The sequence below is a fragment of the Psammomys obesus genome, unplaced genomic scaffold (genome assembly GCF_907164565.1).
Source record: "Psammomys obesus unplaced genomic scaffold, mPsaObe1.curated_primary_1811, whole genome shotgun sequence".
In the NCBI taxonomy this organism is placed as follows: Eukaryota; Metazoa; Chordata; class Mammalia; order Rodentia; family Muridae; genus Psammomys; species Psammomys obesus.
The window spans coordinates 22141119-22163555 of NW_026592510.1; the positions used below are offsets into that span (position 1 = coordinate 22141119).

The window sequence follows — 22437 nt, forward strand, 5'->3', positions numbered from 1 at the left end:
TCAGTGGTTAAGAATCGTTTCCAGCATTCATGGGAAAGCTTCCCAGCTGCCTGTAAGCCTAGTTGCAGGTGTCCAACTCCAGAGGTCCTTTCTCTGCCTATGCAGTGCTGGAGTTACATGCATGCTGTCACAACTGCCAGCATTTTATGGGATGGATCAGAATTGAAATCTCAAATTTTTGTGACAAGCACCCTTTCTAGTAGCCTGAACTATCTCACCATCCCTTCCTTCAAATTTTACATAAGGTTTTTACTTCAGAAAAAATGAATTATTCATTTTGGTAAATAGGAAAAAGTAAGTAGACAACTCTTTATAGACTGAGCTTGCTTCTTAGGCCATATTTTGAAACTGAAACTTCTTTAACTAAAAACAATTTACAAGTATATTGTTTAATGTTTAGTTTCTAGTGAAAAGTTAAAAGGCATGTATTCACTTAAAATTAGTGAAGAACATATGCTAAAAATTTCACCAGAGATCAACTAACACAAGCCTCTTTCAACTTCACAGAGAAATACGTGTAACATAGCCTTTTGTTTTTCATTTGCTGAAGCTACATGAAAGATTTCCAGAGACCAAATTTGAATCTGTAGATACTAGATTCTTCATGTCTATTTAGTTGGGGGTAAGGTTACATTTTGAATGTCTTACACAACCACTTGTATATATACACAGACATATGAGTGCCCCAAGCAGACACTTCTGTGCTACCTTTTTTAAAAATTTTACCACTACTACAAAACTTATTAATATCAGTTATTGCTCATTCTCTTGATTTTTCCAGTATTGATTCTAATTTTTCTAAAGAAAAATAATTTAAGCATGTAGGCTTTAGTTTTTTATTGTATTTAAAAGAAGTACATGAAGACCATAAATTTTATTTGCATATATTTTGTTTTAAGTGTGCAACCCTTCATGACAGAAATACAAACATAGACCCCTTTACACTTCCAGGAGAGAGATAGAACATAGAATTAGAAATAATTTTTCGGTGTTTATCAGAGAAGAATTTAATAAGTACTTACAAGGAATCCTTAATGTTCCTTTTTCTGTAGATGGAATAGAGAAAGGGGAGTAGCACCAAAAACAAAACAAAAAACAGGTGGGGCAACTGGAACTTTATTTTCAGTAATGGCAGAAGATGTTTCATTAGAGTACTCCTAGCCCAAGAGTGAACTATGTATAGAGAGTAGGGAGCATCCTCGATGAGCACAGAGATAATGTAGATAGCTGATGCCTGGTTATTCCTAAGCATTATGGACCTAATGACCCTGGAAAGCTCATGTAGTCATCTGCCACCTGGGAATTTTCTTTGGAAATCTAGAGACCCCCAAATGCTATTTTGCATGTAAAGTTAGAGGACATATTAGAAAAAGCTGTTCTGACTGAGTAGAAAACAAATAATTGTATTCTGTTTCTGATCTTCATTTATAGCACCAGCAACAAGTGGTGCAGGCTGTGGAACGGGCCAAGCAGGTGACCATGGCAGAACTGAACGCCATCATTGGGGTACGTGGCCTTTCCATTTCAGCTCTGATCTTAGTGTTTGTCCTGAGCTTTCTTGCTTTTCTTTTTTAAAATTTTGTTCCATCAAAGGGGCAAGAAGTAATAGATGACTACAGTGAATTAAGCTCTAGTCCTTCAGTCTCCTGAGGCATTTGTTAGCTTCTCAGAAGCTTTGAACCACAGTTTACTAATTAAGTTGGCTCCTGAAAACTCCCCTGAGGAGACTGGATAGCTCTCTTTCTCCTGTTTCTTTACTGTGCCATCAGTTTCTGTTGCTAAACTAGACAGGAAAAAGATACAGATTGCTCCAATGTTAAAATGACCTGATTTCTTTTTATCTTTCCACAAGTGATTTAGATTGTCTTAATATCCTTTCTAGTAAAATCTGTAGTTTTCCATCTACCCTAATTACTCTTCCTTTTTTTTATGATGAGTGGTTCTTGCAGGCTAATGCCTATTTGTAGGAGAAATAGTAGATGAACTTCGGAAAACAAAAAACAGTGGCCCAGTTAAAAAGTCCCAGCTAGAGGTAGTGACAGTGCTCTTCCCTAGAATCTGCTGGATCTGTAGATTTAAACATTCACTCCAGCTCTAAATGTAACAGCTAATAAACAGAAACAATGACAAAGGGGAGAACTCTTGTGAACAGTTCAGTACTCACTTAACAGTTTATGCAGAAATGCAAGCAACACTTTGCTGTGTTCTAAAGACTCCACTTCCTTCTTTCTGCTCCCTCCCAAATGCTTTCTTTTGTGTATAAATTATACACAAAAGTCTTTTCTCTTTTTTCCTCTCAGTGTATCAAACACACTTTTAAATGCTAATTATTCCATTTTCTTTCATTAAAATTCAAATTGCTGAGTGAAGATAGGAATAAGGGTCGCCTGATAATCAGTTTGAAGTGAAGACACTGCTTAAATTATGCCACTGTCTTTTAACAAGGAAATCAGAGATCACTGCCCTGGTGTGGGTAGCAGTAGTCTGATTGTAGCTTGTTCTTTAATGGGCTATTTGAAGGTCTGTTTTGTGTCTCTTCGACCACCAGTGAAAAAAGGGCTAGTAAAGTAGCAGATATCATAAATGGAAAAGAATAAGAAAAGTGTCCCTTGGAAAGAAAAGGCTAAATCATAAGGGCCTATAGATTCAGAAGGAACCTTTGTCACACATTTTTTTTTATGCTAGGTGGGAGAGGAAGGCAGTGCAGAAAAAACATCTCATGACTTACTTGTCTTAAAACTCTAGAAAACAGCAGTATATATATTTAAATTAAGAGTTCATTTTTAAATTAGTCTATGTATATTTAGCAATTCTGCTTGTGTGAAATGTGTGTGAATGTATTGCCATTTCAGGATAGTATGTATGTGTTTTTACATGATCTCTCACTGATCAAATGTGATAGAACCTATGTACAGCTGTTACTCTGTATATATGTGTATATAATGGAATTGTAGAGTGTGCTGCCTTAGAGAGAAACTTGCAAGGTCGTTTCATGAGTAGTTAGGACAGGCATCTTTGTCAAAGATCAGGTGTCCACAAGTGTGTGGGTTTATTTCTGGGTCTTCTATTCGATTCCATTGATCCACCAGTCTGCTAGTATGCCAGTACCATGCAGTTTTTATTACTGTTGCTCTATAGTATATCTTGAGATCAGGGATGGAGATACCTCCAGAAGATCTTTTATAGTAGGTATTTGTTTTAGCTATTCTGGGTTTCTTGTTATTCTCTATGAAGTTGAGACTTTTTCTTTCAAGGTCTGTAAAAAATTGTGTTGGTAATTTGATGGGAATTGCATTGAATCTGTAGATTGCTTTTGGTAAGATGGCCATTTTTACTACGTTAATCCTGCCAAGCCATGAGCATGGGAGATCTTTCCATCTTCTGATATCTTCTTCTAATTCTTTCTTCAGAGACTTGAAGTGGGGTGGGGGAGGGAAGGCAGCAATTCCTACCTGCATCTGATTAGCACCTGTTTTCTAGAAAAGCAATGCATTTTTGTTGCTTCTTTTTGCTTTTCTAGTTATCATGTTGCACAGTGGAAAAATTAAGCTAAATGAGACATATATTGTTTTACATGTTGCTTAAAAATGAGGACAGGTGAAAATTAAGTGTTTCTATACCTTTACTCCACATGTATTTTTAATGCTGTTTTTGTGTTGTATCATTTTTAGATACTTTGTTTTGAATGAGATAACACATTGCCCTTTCTCAGAGAAACTATTTCTAAGTTGTAGCTGTTACTAATAGACATCTGCAGATTTAATTTTTAAAATAAAGCCAGTTTAACTTGGTAATCTAAAAGCTTACTTGAAAACAATTCAGTAACGCTGAGTACTATCAAAGCAGTGTGTGTTGATGTTGATGGAGCTTGTGGAGTTTCAAATTATTTGTGTTCGGACAGAGAATGGAGTTAAAAATCACATAATCTGACTCTTCGGAAAAACAGATTTTACAAAGTTAATGCAGCCAGTCTGGGCAACCGCAAACTGAGAAAGAAGGAATCTGGTTATAATCTCAATTGCTGCTGATATTCTTTTGTTTTGTTTTTGTTTTTGTTTTCTTTTTCTTAAAAGCACTAGTGTCTGTAGTTTTCAGGGAGTTTATGAAGGATTGTGGGATTTTAAATGCACCCATTGTTATCTGTCGTCTTGGGCATCGAGCTAAGAAGTGGTAGCATTAAAATTTTTTAAATATATATTTATTGTGTTTGGGTGGTAGCATATTAGTAGCATGTGCATTGTAGAGGCTAGAAGGCGTCTTGTGAAAATCAGTTCTCTTCTACCATGTGGAACCTAGGGATTAGCCTCAGTTTCAGAGCCTTGGCACTTACAAGAGCCTTTATCATCTGAGCTGTCTTCTGTTTCCAGGAAATGGTAGCAAAATGATGACAGATCAGGTTTAGATTCTTCTTACTTAGGTTTTAGAATGGAATTGACAGTGATTTTCTGGGAGGAGGGAATGGCAGCATTTCATCTAAGAGGCACAAGACCCATCCAAGCCACTGCAGACCTTCATTTATTTATCCTACATATGCACCTGTTTTATATGTATGCACACTTTTCAGACAGGAGGGAATGTTCCCAGATTTAATGAAATCTGATGAAGAACCTTTTAACTCTGCAATATTATTTTACCTTCATTGGTAAATGAGCCAAACCAGTGATCCATGCAGTTTAAATGCAAAATGCTGAAGTGAGCCTGAAACCTGGAGAGGTGGCTGTTCTCCTGACAATAAGCTAGTTGTGTTTAATGGAATGAAACACAGTTATAATGATTTCTTTCACAGGTCATGTTCAGTTTTAAAATGTTGATAGATTGATAGAAGTAAATATAATTTTATCTTTTATTTATAAGAAAGAAAACCAGGAAATTTTCTTTTTTGTTGTTTTTGTTTACTGTCTTGTATTTTGGTTTTGTGTTCCCTTGAAGCTTTCCTTGAGCCACCCTAAATGGGCTGGGGGAGTGCTATGTATGTAGTTTGATCCTGTCATGTCCTACTAGCCACTGTGCTTTTAAATTAGAATCTCTGTGAGATTGCACTGTTGGAACAACACAGAAATTGCAGTTTTAAATCAGTAATATGATCTAATTAGAAATGATGTTTTCATTTCCTGTATTATTAAATTGAGTCATCTGACTATCCTAAAATGCTTCTTAAATCCATTGCACTATATAATCAGTACATGCTGTGTGAATGTAGTTATGCTTAATAAAGAAGGCTAACATAGACTCATAAGGATTTCAACAAACTACTATTAAGAAAAACTTTGTTAGTGGGAGCATTAGGAAAAAAAAAGATTGGGCTTATGAAAATAGAAAATGTATTTTAAAGAAAGCCCTCATTCATTATCTTTTCTGTCCTAACTTTTTAAGGGGAAAAATGATATAAATGTAAGCGTTAAAATACTTCATCCCAATAACCTTTATGAACAGGTATGCCATGGTATTGCAAGAAAATGCAGTTTAGCACTAGAAACGCAGAACCTCAATTTTTAGCAGTGACATTTTAATGATAGGAAGTCTGCAGAATTATTTGCCATCAATTGTGAAGGCAATAACAAGCCTTGGTGGTTTTTCACACTTTCTGTGTTAAGTGCTTTCAGAATGACAGCGTAAACTGTGTTAGAGAACTCCAAGGAAGGAAAACTGATTAAAATGTTCATGCTTGAATGGTGCTGATGGAATAGTTCATTTGGACTTTCTTTACCTCCTGCAGCTCAAGCTGAAATATTAAAATTCAGTGGATTTAAATCTCTTTCCTCTCAACTCAGGGAAAAAAAAAACATTACATTTTAATAGGTTTTAAACCCATAATTCATTGGTTTGGAGCAGCACTATTAAATCTATTTAAATATTACTTGTATTACTAAAGAAATGATTTAAATTCCTTTGCCTTTTACTATTCTCTGTATGTGAATTATTTTTTAAAAAGACAATATTTACTATTGCTATTTTCTGCCTTAACACTTTGTTTTATTGTCCTTGTCATATGATTGACCCTTACTGAGTTATAAATGTGTATGCTGTTTTTCTGCTCGCTGACCCTTGTAGTATGCATGCAGCTGTGTGTGTCTGTGTGTCTCTGTGTGTGTATGTGTACAAATATGCATGTGTTTATTCCAGATTGACATTCTAGGAGAAAGTCTTAACATATGACAATTTGGGAACTATGTTTTTGTTTTGTTTTGTTTTTCATTATAGATTTCAAAACTACCATTTTAAGTTTTAAATGCATTGGGATGAAACACTATGATAATTTCTCATAGGTTTTTAAAAAATAAGTCTTTAGACAAAAACCTTAAGGGCATAAATGTGTAGGGTATAAATATATAGGGTATGTAAAAATAAGTGTGTGCAGCTGACTTAGCAGTTAAGAGTGGGAACTGTTCTTCTAGGATATCTGAGTTTGGTTTGTTAGCACCACCCACATTCAGCAGCTAAGAACTACCCATTACTAGGGCTCAGAGTGATATCATGCCCTTGACCTTCAAGGACCCTACACTCACATGTACCCCTTTTCAGATACATAATTAAAAATCAAAATAAATATGAAAAGCAAGTGTGTTTGGTATTCCTTCCCTTTTACAAGGATTGGTAGTATATATGCCTGTGGATACATAACCTATAGTAGGATAAATCTTGAAATAAAATGAAAAACTTTACTTTTTTAACAAAAGCCAAAACATAGTAAGTATCCAAGAGCAGTTTTTCCATTGTTTTGTGTTCAATAACTAGCCATCAACGATCTTGTTGGTTTGTTCTGATGTTATCCTGTGTTGAACATGGCTAGCCCACACTATTGAAGTTGTATTTCCTGAGCCAATCTCATCCCCTTAACATATTTCTCTAGATGTTGCTGTAAAACATATGCCACAGCTTGAGAGTGCCAAATTAGGAGGGCTTGCTTTCCTCTGGTGCTTTATAAAAATTTATCTTTCAGAGTCCGAGCAGGATAGTACTGAGTTGCCCACTGTAGCCATCGACTTAATATACCTCCCTTTTTTCCCAGTTCCCTTTCGTCAACACCAACACCTTGGTTAGTATTATTTAAAACACCTCTATGCTAGCCCTTCGTTTATTAGAATTTGTAGTATCCTCAGGATTTAGCTTTGTTGGCATCAGTTTGTGAATGGGTTGTATGATGTGGAGAGGTTATTGGGGTCACATGTTAGAATTGTAGCTTTTCTAATGTCAGATCTAAGTGTACACAGTCTTTAACAGCTCAGCATTTATCTAAGCAAACCTATCTATGACCAGTCTTTTTGTTTTTTTCCTTTAGTCTTTACCATTGTCATTTATTGTATATGGTATGAAATTAACCTTAAAATTTGCTATAAAGTAGATGTGCTTTCTCGTAGATTGTGTTTCAGCTTGGCCTTATTGGCTTTACTGAATAGTATTCCTGGAGCTTAAAGGCATAGGAGACCAAGACTTCTTAACCTCTTTATATTTGCAGCCTGTTTTATCCACATGTTTTATGCAGCTCTGGACATAGATACACAAATAAAGCAGCATTTGCTAATAATAAATCATAAGGAAATTTATTATACACCAAATCTTTGGTAATGTGTGTGCACACATATGTATATATGTATTTGGTTTTACTACTTAGAGTAAAGCAAATTTGCATGCTAATGAGATAAATGTGTTTATATTTACATAAAGAAATACTGGCTAAGTATTTGATACTGTTAAGATGTACGGCAGCTCAAAGTTTTTCAGAGTTGACCAGTATTCTGATTTTGTAATACTCAGTGCTCACAACCCCACTTCACATAACCACTAGAACAGAGTGATCATCGTGTGGGGACTTTCAGAAACTGTTAGAAGTCTGTCCTAATTCCAAGCCAGAGTTCACTTGGTAATTATTTGTGAATTCAAGGCAGCAACTCAAACAGCAAATGCTAAAATCAAGCATTCTAACATAGTACAATCCAAAGATATTCTCTATGTAAATAATAGGAAAAAATTTAAAATCTTTATTTTCTGTAGTTAGACATTACGTTTCTATAAAAGCAGAAAACTTTGTATGTATAGTAAAATACTGCAGTTTGTACCATACAGTTGCTGGTGTTGCATGACTTTCTGTGTTCAGAACCAAGCTCTGCAGGCTCATGCTACTGCACAGGTGAGCACTGTCAGGGTCATAATGCATTGTAATTTTGGGTCATTGCTTTTAGAAATGTTTTATTGTTTTTTTTTTTTTTATGTTCTTTTAATCTTCACCCACAGTATAAGAAGCTTCATTGTGGGTTGTGCTGGAGGCACAGACATGTCCCTGGGCCTTTTGCACTTACAGGGCTTTGTTTATATGCGCTCACAGAGCTGTGATGGTGCTTAAAACTAAAGCAGTTTTGCGTCAAGTCCCTTTTTATGTTGATTCTCTTCTCCCTATTTTCTTTCCCCTTGGAAAAAAAGAGCTGCAGTATTGAGTGATGTAGGCATAATCCAATCTTGTGCTGCAGTTTGCTGAGACTTAAGAGGCTGTGATTTCCCTTCTCATAATAAAGGCTCTCTTACATTTAAATAATTTTTAGCTCACTTTTCACTTCAGAGCTCAGAAAATTACTAGGTCAGAGGGATGATTTCTGATTTGTTGCTTGTGGTGTGTATTCAATTAATTTCTATTAGAAAGCTCCTCTGGAAGAAATTTCTAGAAGCCAATTCATCTCCTTCCCCAAACTGTTGCTAACCTTATTTTTCCTGTTTAAAGAGGAGCTTTTTCCCCTCTTTCCTTAATAACTCACATATGCAGCTCATTTTGAAGTGAGTAGTGTCACCAGAGATGTAGAAAGTGTCTAGGTGGGGTAACTGATAGTTTGAGGCCAAGTGGGCTCTGAGATTCCATTGGAAGACAGGCTACCAGATTGCTAGGATGAGTTTAGCAAGCTGTTCATAGACTGGGCTAACTTACACACGGAAAGCAGGTTTGCTCACATTAGCTTTTAAGTTGGCAATTCAGAATTTTTATATGCTTATTACATTTCTCCCTACCCTTAACTTTTCTCTGATGACTTCGTCTCGGTGGTGTTTCTCCATGCAGCATCAGAAGCAGCCAATCAGAGGTCTTATTTTCTGTGGACTCAGCCTGGCTTTTGTGTCCCTCATAAAGTTGAGAGGGCAGAGCAAAAATGGGCTCCTAGGGAAACATGCTGATCTGAAACAAGTGTTACTGATGGTGCTTGACTCTTAGGACCTGGGGAAAGGTGTAAGGACTTATAATCTATACACCCAGAATTGCTAAGAAATCAGTTTTAGTTTCCTTCTACCCAAAAGTGCATTTGTGATCATCAGTGCTGTCTTAAAGATCTTTGTGAAAAGATTAATTAAGTCAGGCGGCACATACTCCGTTTGTCAATTCCACAATTTTTTTGGTACCTTCATAACACCTTGTTCAGTGTTTTTTTCATTTTGAATATTTTAAAAATCTTCCTAACATGCTTTGAAGTGAATCCTCAGATTACACCTATCTTATTTAGAATTTAACATATTTTAAGATTTTAATTTCTTTTTTGTTCTTGTTTGTTTGTTTTGTTGTTTTTGGTTTTTCAAGACAAGGTTTCTCAGTATAGCTGTCCTGGAACTCACTTTCTAGACCAGACTAGCCTTATGAACTCACAGAGATCTGCCTGCCTCTGTCTCAGGAGTGCTGGGATTAAAGGTGTATGCCATCACCACCTTGCCTAAATTTCTTTCTTTTTAAAGATTTTTTTTTTAATTTTTCAGGCTTAAATTATTTTATGTATATGACATTTTGCCTGCATGTATGTTTATTGCACCACATCTATTCCTGGTTCCCACTGAGGTTAGAAGAGAGCATCAGATCCCCTTGAGTTAGACCTTAGCATGGTAATGAGCTACCATGTAGCTGCTAGGAATTGAACATGGGGTATCTGCAAGAGTTAATGAGTGGTCTTAACCACTGGTCCATTTCTCCAGCCTCACATATTTTAATTTCCATAAAAATTTGTTTGGAAGGCTACTAAAGAAAAACAGAAGACAAAAATAAGGCTGTAAACATTAAGGATAATTAAAAATACTCATGTATTTTTATGTTTGCAGATAAAGTTTTTAGATTCCTGAAATTAAGAATTCAGAAATATATGGCCATTAAGGATTATTTACTGTTTTCAGGCCAGATTTATGGGTATAGTTTAAACCACAGGTATTCCTGGTTAGAGCAGGAATCTGAATTTTGACAGCTGAATGTGATTGTGGAGCTACCACCACAGTCAGGGCTCAAGCACTCGCCACTCTTCATTCTCTATTTTTCTTTTTGAGACGGTTTCTGTCTCTGTTAGAGTCTTTTAGGGATAAAAATTGTTTTCTCTCAAAGTGAGCTTGTTAGAGAATGTACTGTAAGTGGAGTCATTATTATATAGCCCTTTGAATGGTGCTTCCTTGAACATAAGACCTTTGAGACTTGGCCATGTACTTGCCCTTGTCAATAGCGAGGGTCCTGTGTATTGCTGAATGATTTATTGTGAGTATAGTCCACTTGGCCTATTCATTCACTTCTCTGAGGACAAAGGGATTATATTCAATTTTGTGTGATTGAGAATAGTACTACAAAAAAATATTCACATCTCCATTTTTGAAAGCACATTTCCTTTCTTCTGTGTGATTACATAAAAGTAAGAATGCTGAGCAAATGATATTAAGTGTATTTCATTTTATAAGTGCTACATTATTTTCCACACTGTCCCTGCTGTTCTGCAGTCCTGCTGGTAGGTCTAGAGAGCCTTTGCTCTTCATCTTCACCAACACTTGGGATCACAGCTTTTTCAGTTGGTGGTACTCACTATGCTTTTCCATTTTGTTTCTTCATAAAAGTTAATGATTTTTTTTAATGTAGGTGGCTATCTCTATATTGTCTTCAAAAACAATTAGATGAAATCTTTAACTTTTTCCTCCTGCCATTTATAAGTTTTGATTATGTTTTAATATTCTAGATATGAACATTTTATATATTTGTTATATATTCACTGATTCTGTAGCTCTACTCTGTTTTGCTTTGGTTTTTTTTTTTTTTTTTTTTCTTTTCACACACATTTATTAATGCCACATTGTAAATAGTACTTAGACAAGTGCAGAGTGATGTTTCGTGTTTCCATCTAACAGCTTGCTTAAGCTTAGCTGACAGGATTCATTTTGAGTCTACTAGGAATAGCTAATGATGGGCGTGGGCAGGAGCAGGACTGGAGACTTTCAAAGCTTTACTTCTTTTATCAGCACTCCTGAGTTTACAAAAGATGAAAGTCATTAACCCTGTTCCTGCCCAAATTTCCTGGTAAACCTGAGTATAGTAGTGTCTGGGGACCCAGACATTCTTAATTAATAAGGCTTTGAAGCATCTCAGCAGGACAAAGGCCACAGGCCACACCAGATTGCACAACAGACTGGGAAAGGTCTGGTTTTTTTTTTTTTTTTGGGGGGGGGTGTTTGTTTGTTTCTTTTGTTTTTGAGACAGTGCTTCTCTGTGTATCCTTGCCTGTCTTAGAATTTGCTCCTCAGACCAGGCTGACCTTGAACTCAGAGATCCACCTGCCTCTGCCTACTGAGGACTGGCATCAAAGGTCAACCAAGCATCACTGCTTAACAACTCTACTCATTTAAACTGTGTCTTGTAAAGAGGATATAATTTTGTTTGCTTTTTTAAAAGTCTCACTACATAGTCCAGCCTAGCTTCACATGTGCATCCTTCTGCCTCAGCCATCTCTGAGTGCTGAGATAGCAGTCATGAGCTACTATACTTAAGAGCACACTCTATTTTCTTTAAACATTGAGGTAATTACAGTTCGAGAATTGTTTTTTTCTTGTGTAGGTTTTACTTATTCTTGTCCCTAAGTAATACTTAACTCAGTATCACAAATAGTTTTTCTTATGTTTTGTGAAGTTTTAAAGTTAGGCTTATGATCCTGTTTATTTTTGATACGGCTGTGGGTTTTATTGTGGTTGCTGAATATACAAACCCTGTGTTAAAACCAGTATCTATTCTAATTCTTAACATTTCTGTCCTCAGTCAGAGCATCTTCCATTTGCCCCTAGTCCAAGACACTTTCCCAGCTGGTTCTATACAGCTGCTTCCTGACATGGTTGTTTTTATTATTGTTTGTTTGTTTTTACATTAGGTTTTCTGTATTTTAATTTGCAGACAAACTCTTCCATGATCTTTGTCTAAAACATAAATCAGACCTCGTTGCTCCTTTGTTTAAAACTTTCTAGTCATTGACCTTTTTGCTTAGGAAAATTTCTAAGAAAAAATCTGAATTTTTTACATGGCCTACAGGCTTCAACCCCTTTCATTTAACTGTGGTTAAGGAACCCTAGTCTCAGCACTCCCAGCATGCTCTTGGTAATGGTGGTGTGGCAGTTTTTCTGTCCTCCACAGTGCTCTTTTTCATGTCCTCATGAGACTTTCTTAGTGTTTTTCTTCAGATGTTCATTCAGGTGGCCTCTTCTCAAGAAGGGCCTGTTTGGCTGGCAGCCCTTTTGATGGGTGTGTCTTCCCCTTTATTCTTCGAGCCATTAGCCTGTTTTATTTTCTTCCCAGCACTTAGTATTGATTTGTGTGTCACTTTCTCTTTTGTTCACTTTTTAGCCATGATGCCAAAGCATTGGGTGGCTCATTGTTTCAATAAATGTGTATAAAATAAATATTAAGCACTATTTTCAAAAGTATATAGTAGCTTATAATATTGGTTAGTAAATGTATAAAGAAGTACTATATTTTGAACTGTTATTTGACTTTTTTCTCTACAGCTTTGAACCCAGGTAGAGAGGAAATGTAAACTAATAGGAAATATACAAACCCCAGTGTCAGATGGTCTTAGTAATGTCATTTAAGTTTTCTTTTCTATAAAATTCAAGGCCAGAGTAGATAGCTACTAATTTGTCTAATTTGGCTTTATGAGTCTATTTAAATGACTATGGAATTTTTATTTTAAAGCTTTGGGTCCTTTGTATGTTAGTTATTTCTCTGGATTTATTGCACTTCTAGAAGTTCATTCTTTTCCTCAGAAACAGTGAATATATAAAGAACAGATATTTACTGGATATTTATTTTTTAAGTACTATGCTAAGTATTTACATGTGTTTTGTTTCATGTTCACATTTACCCTATGTTGAAATAGTCTCATGACTTTACAGTAATGAAGCACAACTTAGAATCGAAGTAACTTTTGTAAAGGGTTATATAAGGAAGAAGTGGCAGAAATGGGTTCTCTGCTTCTCATTGTCAGAATGCTGTCATCCCTTGTTTGTTCTCTTGACTATTCTCGAATTTACAATGAGAACATATTTCTTAGGGTAGTTCCGGGCTCAGCCTCGGGAGGGAAGTGGAATGAATGTGCCTGAGGCATAAATTATCTGACTTCTATCACTTTCATAGGTTGATTGCATTATCTTGATATATATCATGCTTCTTTTGTGCTGATATTATACATATAAATACTACCATTAAAAGGTAACGGTTTCTTGTCTTTAGATACATAGGGTCGCATAATGAAAATGATGTTTGAACCTGTGCTTCTCAGAATAGGACTATGTAATAACAACAAAAACAAATATGAAATAGTAAAACAGTGGTATATATGTACGCAGAATGTATATGTCTCTAGAAGTTTAAAGGGTCATTGCAGAACTGTTACTCAAAACGTGGTAATCAGGAGTTTACAGTGACATTTTTTTTTTGCTAAATATTGCCCGGGGAGTTAGAGGCAAAGGGTTGTTAGCTAATTGTAGGCAATGGCTGAGGAAGGAGAGACAAGAGGCCAGTCAGTGAGAAATCAAGTTAGAACTCGGAGGAATTGCCTTACGTTTTATATGGCGTTTTTCTTGAAATTATGCCGTTGTTTTATGTAGGCTTTGCTCTTTTTCTGTGGTTCCACTTTTTTTCTCTTGTGTCCATATATTGTTCATGAGTAGCAAATACTTGTGAGATAAGAGTAATACTCAAACTTAAAAAGCATTGTTGACCTAATTGGAGTTAGAGCTACTTCCCCTCCCTCTTAAGAAAAGAAAAACTAAAAATGAATCCTTTTTGAAACCTTTTAGAGGTTTATGGTTCTCTCTCTCTCTCTCTCTCCCTCTCTTTTTCTTAGTAGAGCCATAAAATGGGAGAGACAATTTTGGCCCAGATTTGTCTTCTGAGCATCAAGGCAGTGTCACTCAGGTGCCACAAAGCAAAGGGGTAGTCATGTCATTTTTTTTCCCCCTCATTTAATTTCCCCAGGGTGTTTCTGAGTTAACTCAAAGCAATTTGTAGCCACAGCTCTGCACAAATTTTATACCTGAGAGAAGAAACCATTGAGGGAAAACAAAACAGATACCATTCCAGTCTAAGTTTCTTGTTACTTGGATTGAAAACTGGGAAGTTGTTTTTGGGTTTCTTAACAGCTTGCTAGAATGATCAAGAGCAAAGACAAATGCTGGTTCTCCCTGGTAGGTGGTTTCCACCTTCTACAATGAAGGCTAACAGTCTAGTGGTCTTGTTCTTCTTACAGATAAGTGGGCACATTACCTATCCAAGCCACTGAGATATAAAAAGTGTATTTAACAAAAGATGTTTTCTGTCCTTATGGAGAAAATGTTATCTTCCTTTATTATATGAAAAATATAAATATTATTTAGGTCACTTTTATTGGGTACTCTGTAACTTGAGGAGTTCTCTTAACATTTTAATGCTATGTGACTGTATAAAATAGTGGAAACAGCCTCAATATCTAGTTACCGGGCATCACTTACGTGGACATCCCATACTTAGGTAATAACAAACCACCGAGCTATTACTAACAAAGCAGCATTACTTAGAGATGAAGACAGCTGTTTTTGTAAATAAAAAAAATGAGTGTTGGGCTATATAATGTTATTTATTATTAGCCCTAAGTCTATCACAGTGGTATTATTTAACCCACTATCACAAATAATAAGACACAGACACCTGTTAGATTTTATAAGTGCCTTACTACCTTGGGCTGAACAGATATTTATCCCTTACCATTCACTTCTCAGCCCCCATCCAATGCCATCTGCCTTAATCATCCTCATCTGACCTACCTTCCATCCACAATCCCATGGTACTTGCTTATATTCATCTGGGCCTTTTCAAGCCGTTATTGGAGTTTTATCTCCAATCCCAGGTGGTTCCTTCTCCACCTAACCCATTCTAGTGTCCTCCTCCCTCCTGTCTTCCTATCTGTCTGCTTCCTGTGATTACCTCTTGAACCCCAAAACCCTGAAGCCTTAGCCACACCTACCCCACTCTGCCCATGCCCAGGTATAGGCCCCTTAATCAGCCAGTCAGAAAAGTCTTAGGCAGCTTTATAAAACAAGGATGGGTATAACCAGATCTTGAGTGCCAGCAACAGACAACAGACTAAACTAAAAGATATTTTGATGTACTCATTTCAAAATGCTTACATACACATTGAAAATACACTGCGTATATCTACCAATACAGTATTGTCTTTGGCTAGTAGGGTTATTCTTGACTTAATTTCTTTCTGTTCTTTATTTCTTCATTTCTATTTGCAAAAACAAGATAAAATTCTATTTTATCTTCTCTTCTGCCCTATGTAATTGGTTCGATCTGTGTGGTTATGGGAGGTCTAATTTTACAAGGTATCCTGAGTTCCCTAAGTTATTCTTAAAACCTGCTTCACATAACCATGTCTTTGGAATTGTCTTCATAAAAAGGTCTCAATTCTTTGTTGTTTTTTTTTTTCTATTGCTTACTGCTACAGCCCTCATCCAAACACTATGCTGTTTTGATCTGAGCTCCTCAATTCTTTCTAGTTGTTTTTTTTTGTTGTTTGTTCTTGTTGCTTTCAGTGTATTTTCTGCATGGTATTCTGAAGTTCAAATAATTAAATACATTTTTTTTTTTGTTCTATCATAACATAGTCTTTTTAGGCTGTGTTAAGGCAAACTTTATTTTTCAACCAAAATTTTAGTTGCTTTGTAACTGGTATCAGGATCATGAGCATCTTTTGGTTATGTGTTATAAATTCCTGTTCCCAGTTTCTGGCTTTTCTTATCATTTCTGTAATGAGTCGTTTAAAAAATAGCATTTTTCTTATTTCAACTGAGTAATAAATACTGTCACTTCTCTTTTCATATTTTGAGCTTCCTTTGGCCAATTTAAGAAATTTTCTTCTAAGACCTCCCCTAGAAGTGGACTTGGAAAGGGACAGGGAGGGAGGGTGGGATTGTGAGGGAATGAGGGATGGGGCTATGGCTGGGATACAAAGTAAATAACCTATGATTAATATAAAAAATAAAAATTAATGTAAAAAAGTTAGCAGATAAGAGAACTTACTGGATGCAACAGCTTGTATTAGGGTAGCAAATTGTTCTTAGGGGGGGTAATGAAAATTTGATTATTCTTCTTCCTCTTCCTCTCTTCTATTTCTTACTATTTACAATTTATTTGCTTTGTATCCCAGTTGTAGCTGCCACCTCATCTCCTCCCAGTCTCACCCTCCCTCCCTCTTTCTTTCCTATTCCTCGTCCTTATCCACTGATAGGGTAGTCTGTCAGGTCTCGTCAGGACTGACTGGATCCTCTTCCTCTGTGGGCTGGCTAGGTTACCCCAGCAGGAAGAAGTGATTGAGAAGCAGGTAACCAAGTTCATGTCAGAGACTGTTTTTTCTGCGTTTACTAGGGAGCCCACACGGAGACTGAGCTGTCTACGGGCTACATCTGAGCTCAGGACCTATGTATTCTCTATGGATGGTCTTTGGTTGATGCAGCAGTGTCTCCAATCGCCTCTGGGCCCAGCTTTTTGGCGTTGTTCGTTTCCTTGTGTGGCTCCTGTCTCCTCCGGGTCCTTCTATATCCCCTTTCCTCCATAAGACTCCCTTCCCTGTGTCCAAAGTTTGGCTATGAGTCTCTGCATCTGCTTTGATACCCTGTGGGTGGAGTCTTTTAGAGAACATCTGTGATAGGCTCTCATCCTGTTCGCTCTCTTCAACAGCTTCCACTCTCTATCCTGTTTTCCCTTCTGAATGAGGATTAAGCATCTTCCCTAGGGTTCTCCCTGTTGGTTAGCTCTTTAGGTCTGTAGATTTTAGTAGGTTTAGCCTATATAATATGGCTAATATCCCCTTATAAATGAGTATATACCATGTGTGTCTTTCTGTTTCTGGGTTAACCTCACTCAGGATGATCTTTTCTAGTTCCATTCATTTGCCAGCAAATGTCAAAATAAGCAAGGTTAATCCAGTGCCTATTAGTCTTTCTCTTAGGATTTTATTAAATAAAGATAGAGAATAGAAACTATTATAGTATGGTACATATAGTTTTAGTTTAGCATGTATATATTCTACTACCTATATATGTATAGAGAGAATACATATATGTTCTATAACATATATATGCTAAACTAAAGAAGTTTACTCTTTCTGATTTATGAGTAGATCTATGTCTGAATACTTTTAAGATTTATTTTTATTTATCATATGTATAAAAATATGTGTACAACACACAAATGTACAACAAAGAAGCTGAATAAATAGGTTAAGGTTCCAACTACCTCTCATATTTTCAGATCAAAATCAGTAAACATGAAAAATTTTTTAAATGTAGTCATTTTAAGAGTGTTTCAAGTAACCACAGAAAGCTCTCTCATCACAGTCTTTTGACTTGATGGCTTCAGTAACTAAACTCAGAAAACGGATAAGTCAGTTTGATGTGTTAAGAGTTTTTTTTTTTTTTAATATCTTAAGGCTTCATTATTATTTTGCTTAGAATTAGATTCTGTAGTAAAGGCTCAAAACCAATTCAGTGTGGAGGTGATGGTAGCAAGATTTCCAGTAAGAAGGTTGATAAAGTCCCCCAAAGGTTTAGGGAAAGGACATAGGCATCATATTGGGCCATGAAGGTAATAGAATAACCAGAGTAGCAGGCCAAGGAGATGGGTGAGAAATATAAAGTTCTCAAGCTGAAAGAATGGCAGTAAAAGGGAGGGCTGTAGGGAAGGGTCTCCCAGGCCACAGACAGAACTAAGAACTCTCTCTCCCTCTCTCCCTCTCTCTCCCTCTCTCTCTCTCTCTCTCTCTCTCTCTCTCTCTCTCTCCCTCTCTCCCTCTCCCAGGCCACAGATAGAACTAAGAACTCTCTCTCCCTCTCTCTCTCTCTCTCTCTCACACACACACACACACAACCTGTTTCTTGTCCTGAGGTGATGTTGACCCACTTCCATTCTGATTTAGTTTTTGATATGATTTTTTTTTATTTTTTATGTTAATTACAGTTTATTTGTGTCCAGGCTGTAGCCCCCTCCCACATTCCCTCCCAATCACACTCTCCCTCCCTTGTCTCCTCCCTGCCCCTCTATAAGTCCAATTATAGGGGAGATCCTCCTCCCCTTCCATCTGACCCTAGCTTATCAGCCATTCTGATTTCAACATTTGGATTTCCTACCATAACATCTTTGTCACCTATAGCTAGAATGAAATGGTGCCATATTCCTCCATTGTTCATTTTAGTAAGTTTGGAGAAGTACAAACTTTCTTGCCCCTATTTCATGACCTCAAGGGAGGCAGTGGACCATTAACACATTATCTCATGGGATTTACTAGCTTTGCTGTTACGAGTCTACCGTGTGCAGGCTTTAAGGGCTGTGAGATCTGTGGCTTGTGTACAAGGACATGCGCTAAAGTGAGCTTATTTCTTGGGTTGCTCTACACATATGGCTTTCTCCTATAGAAGCTCTATGCTTTAAGTCAACAGTGCTTAGCTTGAAAAGTTTCTTCCTTTGTCCTCTTTAGTCTTGCTTCTTCTACTAGTTTAATATTTAGCTTCCGCCAAGACATTTGTTAGGTGCAAAGACTTTATATGGTAGACAGGACATAGCTTTGTCACTTATGCCCCACAGATGCGGGAAATTTTAATAAATAGTGAAACAAGCACTGGATACTCAAAAAGAAATGTGCCGGGTGATACTTTGTTTCTCATGCTTTTGCTCCTGTGTGCACACGTACAGACACTTCTGCAAGTATTGAACACTCAAAAATAAGACAGTCACAGTATTTCATCATTAATACTTAACTATGTATCTTCTGTGGACAAGTCTGTCTTCTGGATAATGCAGTTAACATATTCCATTGGGCAGTATGAGAGTTTATCATCATATATGTCCAACTGTCCATAGAATGTCTTTTAGCATTTTTATTAGCATTTTCTTTGTAGCATTCTCTCTAATATGTAAGCACTTTTCTTTCCATCTCTCTTCATTCTTCTTGACTCTGAAGTAGTTCCCAAACACACTTTGCTGAATAATTTATTTTCATTGTAAAGATTCTAGACTAGCCTTGTGGAATCTTCCATATTCTGAATTTGTTTGGTGGTTTCTAATTTTTTTCAAGGTTACAGTCAGGCTAAGGCTTTTGTTTTGTTTCTAAGTAAGAATAATACTACTCCAGTGATGTTATATGTTTCTAATTTATCACATTATGGGAAAGCTAAGTAATCTATGGAGTGATTCTTGATACTAAATAACCTGTTTTCTAACAACTTTGTATCCAATAATTTTATTTTGTGTTCTGAATTAATTCAGAATAAAGAAGTAATTCCCTTTTAAATTAATATCCTTTGAAAAAGAGGTTAACCCCTGTGGTGGACTTATCATAACAATAGGCAAGAGCTGATAACACCTTCCCTTCTTTTGTGTGTATGTGTATTTTGAGAGGGGGTAGAAGCCCCTTTTCAGTAATAAGAACAGGTATGTTATAATACAGCCACTTTGGGAAGTAGATGTTATAACTCTCCTATTGTCACATAAGAAACAAGCTTGGAAGCATGGGGTAACTGTTTTTTGCTCATAGATGATGAGGAAGCCAACTGAATGGTTCAGGTACCACATCCTTGTAATGCTTCTTAAATGACCTCATTCTCAGACTCAGTCCAGTCCCATAGTTGAGATGGGTTACCAGTGCTGTCTCTATTAAAACAGTGTTTTGTTTTGTTTGTTTGTTTGTTTGTTTTTCCACAAGTCAGGTGGCCCCTACATTACCTCTGTCCAGTTCATAACATGGTCCCTCCTTCTGGCTGCTTAAGGTCTGTTTCAGTCTTCCTTTCTTTCCTAGTATAGTTTCTTCCAGCTAGATTAGATCATTTGTTCTCTGTGACTGGCTGGAAGAAGGATGGTTGTGTGCTTTGGAGCTCTGGATTTGAAAGTGTGTAAATGGGAGACATTCTCTAGTCATTGACACTAGAATGTCTGTACCTCCGCTTGTTTTCTCAGGTTACCACGGAAGAACTTGTGCATATTAAATAAACAAATGAACAGAAATAGCAATACATCACAATCCTTTATAGCCGTCTTTTATGATGCTGTGAAGCTGTGTCCTTATTGCCAGTGGGGACTTCTTAAGTTGGCTCACTGTCCTTCTGATACTGATTGTCTGTGTAGATTTCTTGATCTCTAGCAAAGACTCCCCCCATAAACTCACTGTTTTCTTTCTTCCTATCTTCACTTCTCTTCCTTCTCTCTCTTTTCTTCTTTATGTGAAGAACCAAGATACCAAGAGGATAGGGGGCAGGAACCCAGATAGGGCACTAGGGTGCTCATTGCTGCTAGGATTCTATTGTTCTTAGTGAAAGTGCATGGTGTTTGTGAACTTTGCTGTTGAGGCTTTGGTAGACTTGAAGGGTGTAGTAATGCGCAGGAAAACCTCTGCTGGCTTGGGTAGGGATGGGCAGTGTTCCTGGGGCCAGTGTGTGGGAGCTGTTCTACCTTTGTCAGCTCTGGCTTCTTGTTAGCTAGTAAGGCCCTGGTGATCAGAGAGTTGTGGACCTTTGATTGAAATAAATTCTTTGTTTTTACTAATAGACAATATTTAAAAAATATTTCCTGTAAAATTGATTTCTGCTCTCCTTTCCAGACTTGAGAATATAAGGAAATTATTTATTTATTTATCTGCTTGCTTATCTATCTATCTATCTATCTATCTATCTATCTATCTATCTATTTATTTATTTTTAAGGAAAAGCCAGTAAAATGCAATTAATAGAATAAGGCTGTGTGTGCCACCTTGCTGCTAGGTATTTTCAGTCATAATTACTGGTTATTTTTCAGAATAAAATTATCTGAATGGCGTGTTTACTTGCCTGAGTTTAAAGTTTGCTGTATTTTAATGTTTATTTCCTTGAATGGCTAGTTAGGAGAGAAACAGACATAATTTATTTATTTATTTTTCATAATTTATTTTTTTATCATTAAAATAATTTATTTTATAATTTCACTCCTCTATTCATTCATCATAGTCTGTCCTATTAGTCCCTTTTTTCCCCTCTCTGCCTCCCCCAAATTCCCTCTTTTCATGTTCCTTATGTTTTGTTTTTAGTATATTTTAGAGAAACAAGGCACACAAATAAAGTTATGGCCTACCAAAAATTAATGAAAAGAATTTTTCTAAGTTTTTTTTTTTTTTTTTTGTTGGTCTCATGGGACTTTGTTGGTTATGATAGTTATAAAATACATTTATTGCTGAATTGGTTCTACAGTTTATGCCCTCTTTGATTTTTTTTTTTTTCTTGATAGGGGAGTTATTTTTCTAAAGTTAACTTTTTTTGCCTTTGTTTTTTGTTTTAGCTTGTTGATTTGTACTTTTCAGAGTGCTAATTTATCTTGAATTACTTTAATAACAAATCTATGTTAGTATTCTGTATATGCATTGCCCTTTCTTTGGTCTTTTAACGGAGAGGATTTCATCTATTATGAGAGGTTTAAGTAGGAAACCTTTACAGGTTAATGATTTGCAGTGAGCACAGATGGGTAGAGATGCAGTCACTGGCAGTCATAGGTAATCATAGGTAGTAGCAGCAAAGAACCTACTCTTTTCATGGATTTTGTTTTGTTGAGAAGGAATCATAATACAGATTCTTTTTAAGATTTAACTCTTGAATGTCAGTTGATACTTAATTCATGAAAACCCTCATTTTAAGTGAAGGAAAGTGTTAGAGTTAAACTTAACCGTTGTTGGTTTAATGGGTTTTATTTAAAGAAGATGATATCTAATGCTGGCTCTAGTTCTAGGATAGTACCTAAGGTGAGAACTTGGAATCGAACTTTAGAAAATGGCTAGTAACAACAGGAAAGAGCCTGTTATACTGCTGTGAAAATCAGCTGCAATATTTGAGTATCTGAATTTATTATATGCCTTTTGGTGACATGTTAAATATCATTTTATATGTGCTTTTATATTTTGAAAATATTTAATAATAAAGAAGCTAAACAACAAGGAGGAAGGACCCTAGGTAAGATGCTCAGTCCTCATTCAGAAGGGTAAACTTGAGAGACATCAGAAGCAGGAGAAGACAGTGATCAGGCAGGAGCCTACCACAGAGGGCCTCTGAAAGACTCTACTGATAAGGTATCGAAACAGAGGCTGAGACTCTTAGCCAAACTTTGGGCAGAGTACAGGGAATTTTATG

General features: G+C 36.4%; 1 protein-coding gene across 5 annotated transcripts in view; it reads left to right on the forward strand.

Annotated features, from left to right (window-relative positions):
* Tle4 (TLE family member 4, transcriptional corepressor) overlaps positions 1 to 22437 on the forward strand; it is a gene marked incomplete at its 5' end in the record, with an annotated part of 126135 nt that overhangs the window by 40965 nt on the left and 62733 nt on the right. For 3 of the 5 annotated variants that reach the window (XM_055613768.1, XM_055613770.1, XM_055613769.1), the window contains 1 exon segment: positions 1432 to 1506. In XM_055613768.1, the coding sequence (XP_055469743.1) occupies positions 1432 to 1506 (75 nt within the window). 5 annotated transcript variants of the gene reach the window in all.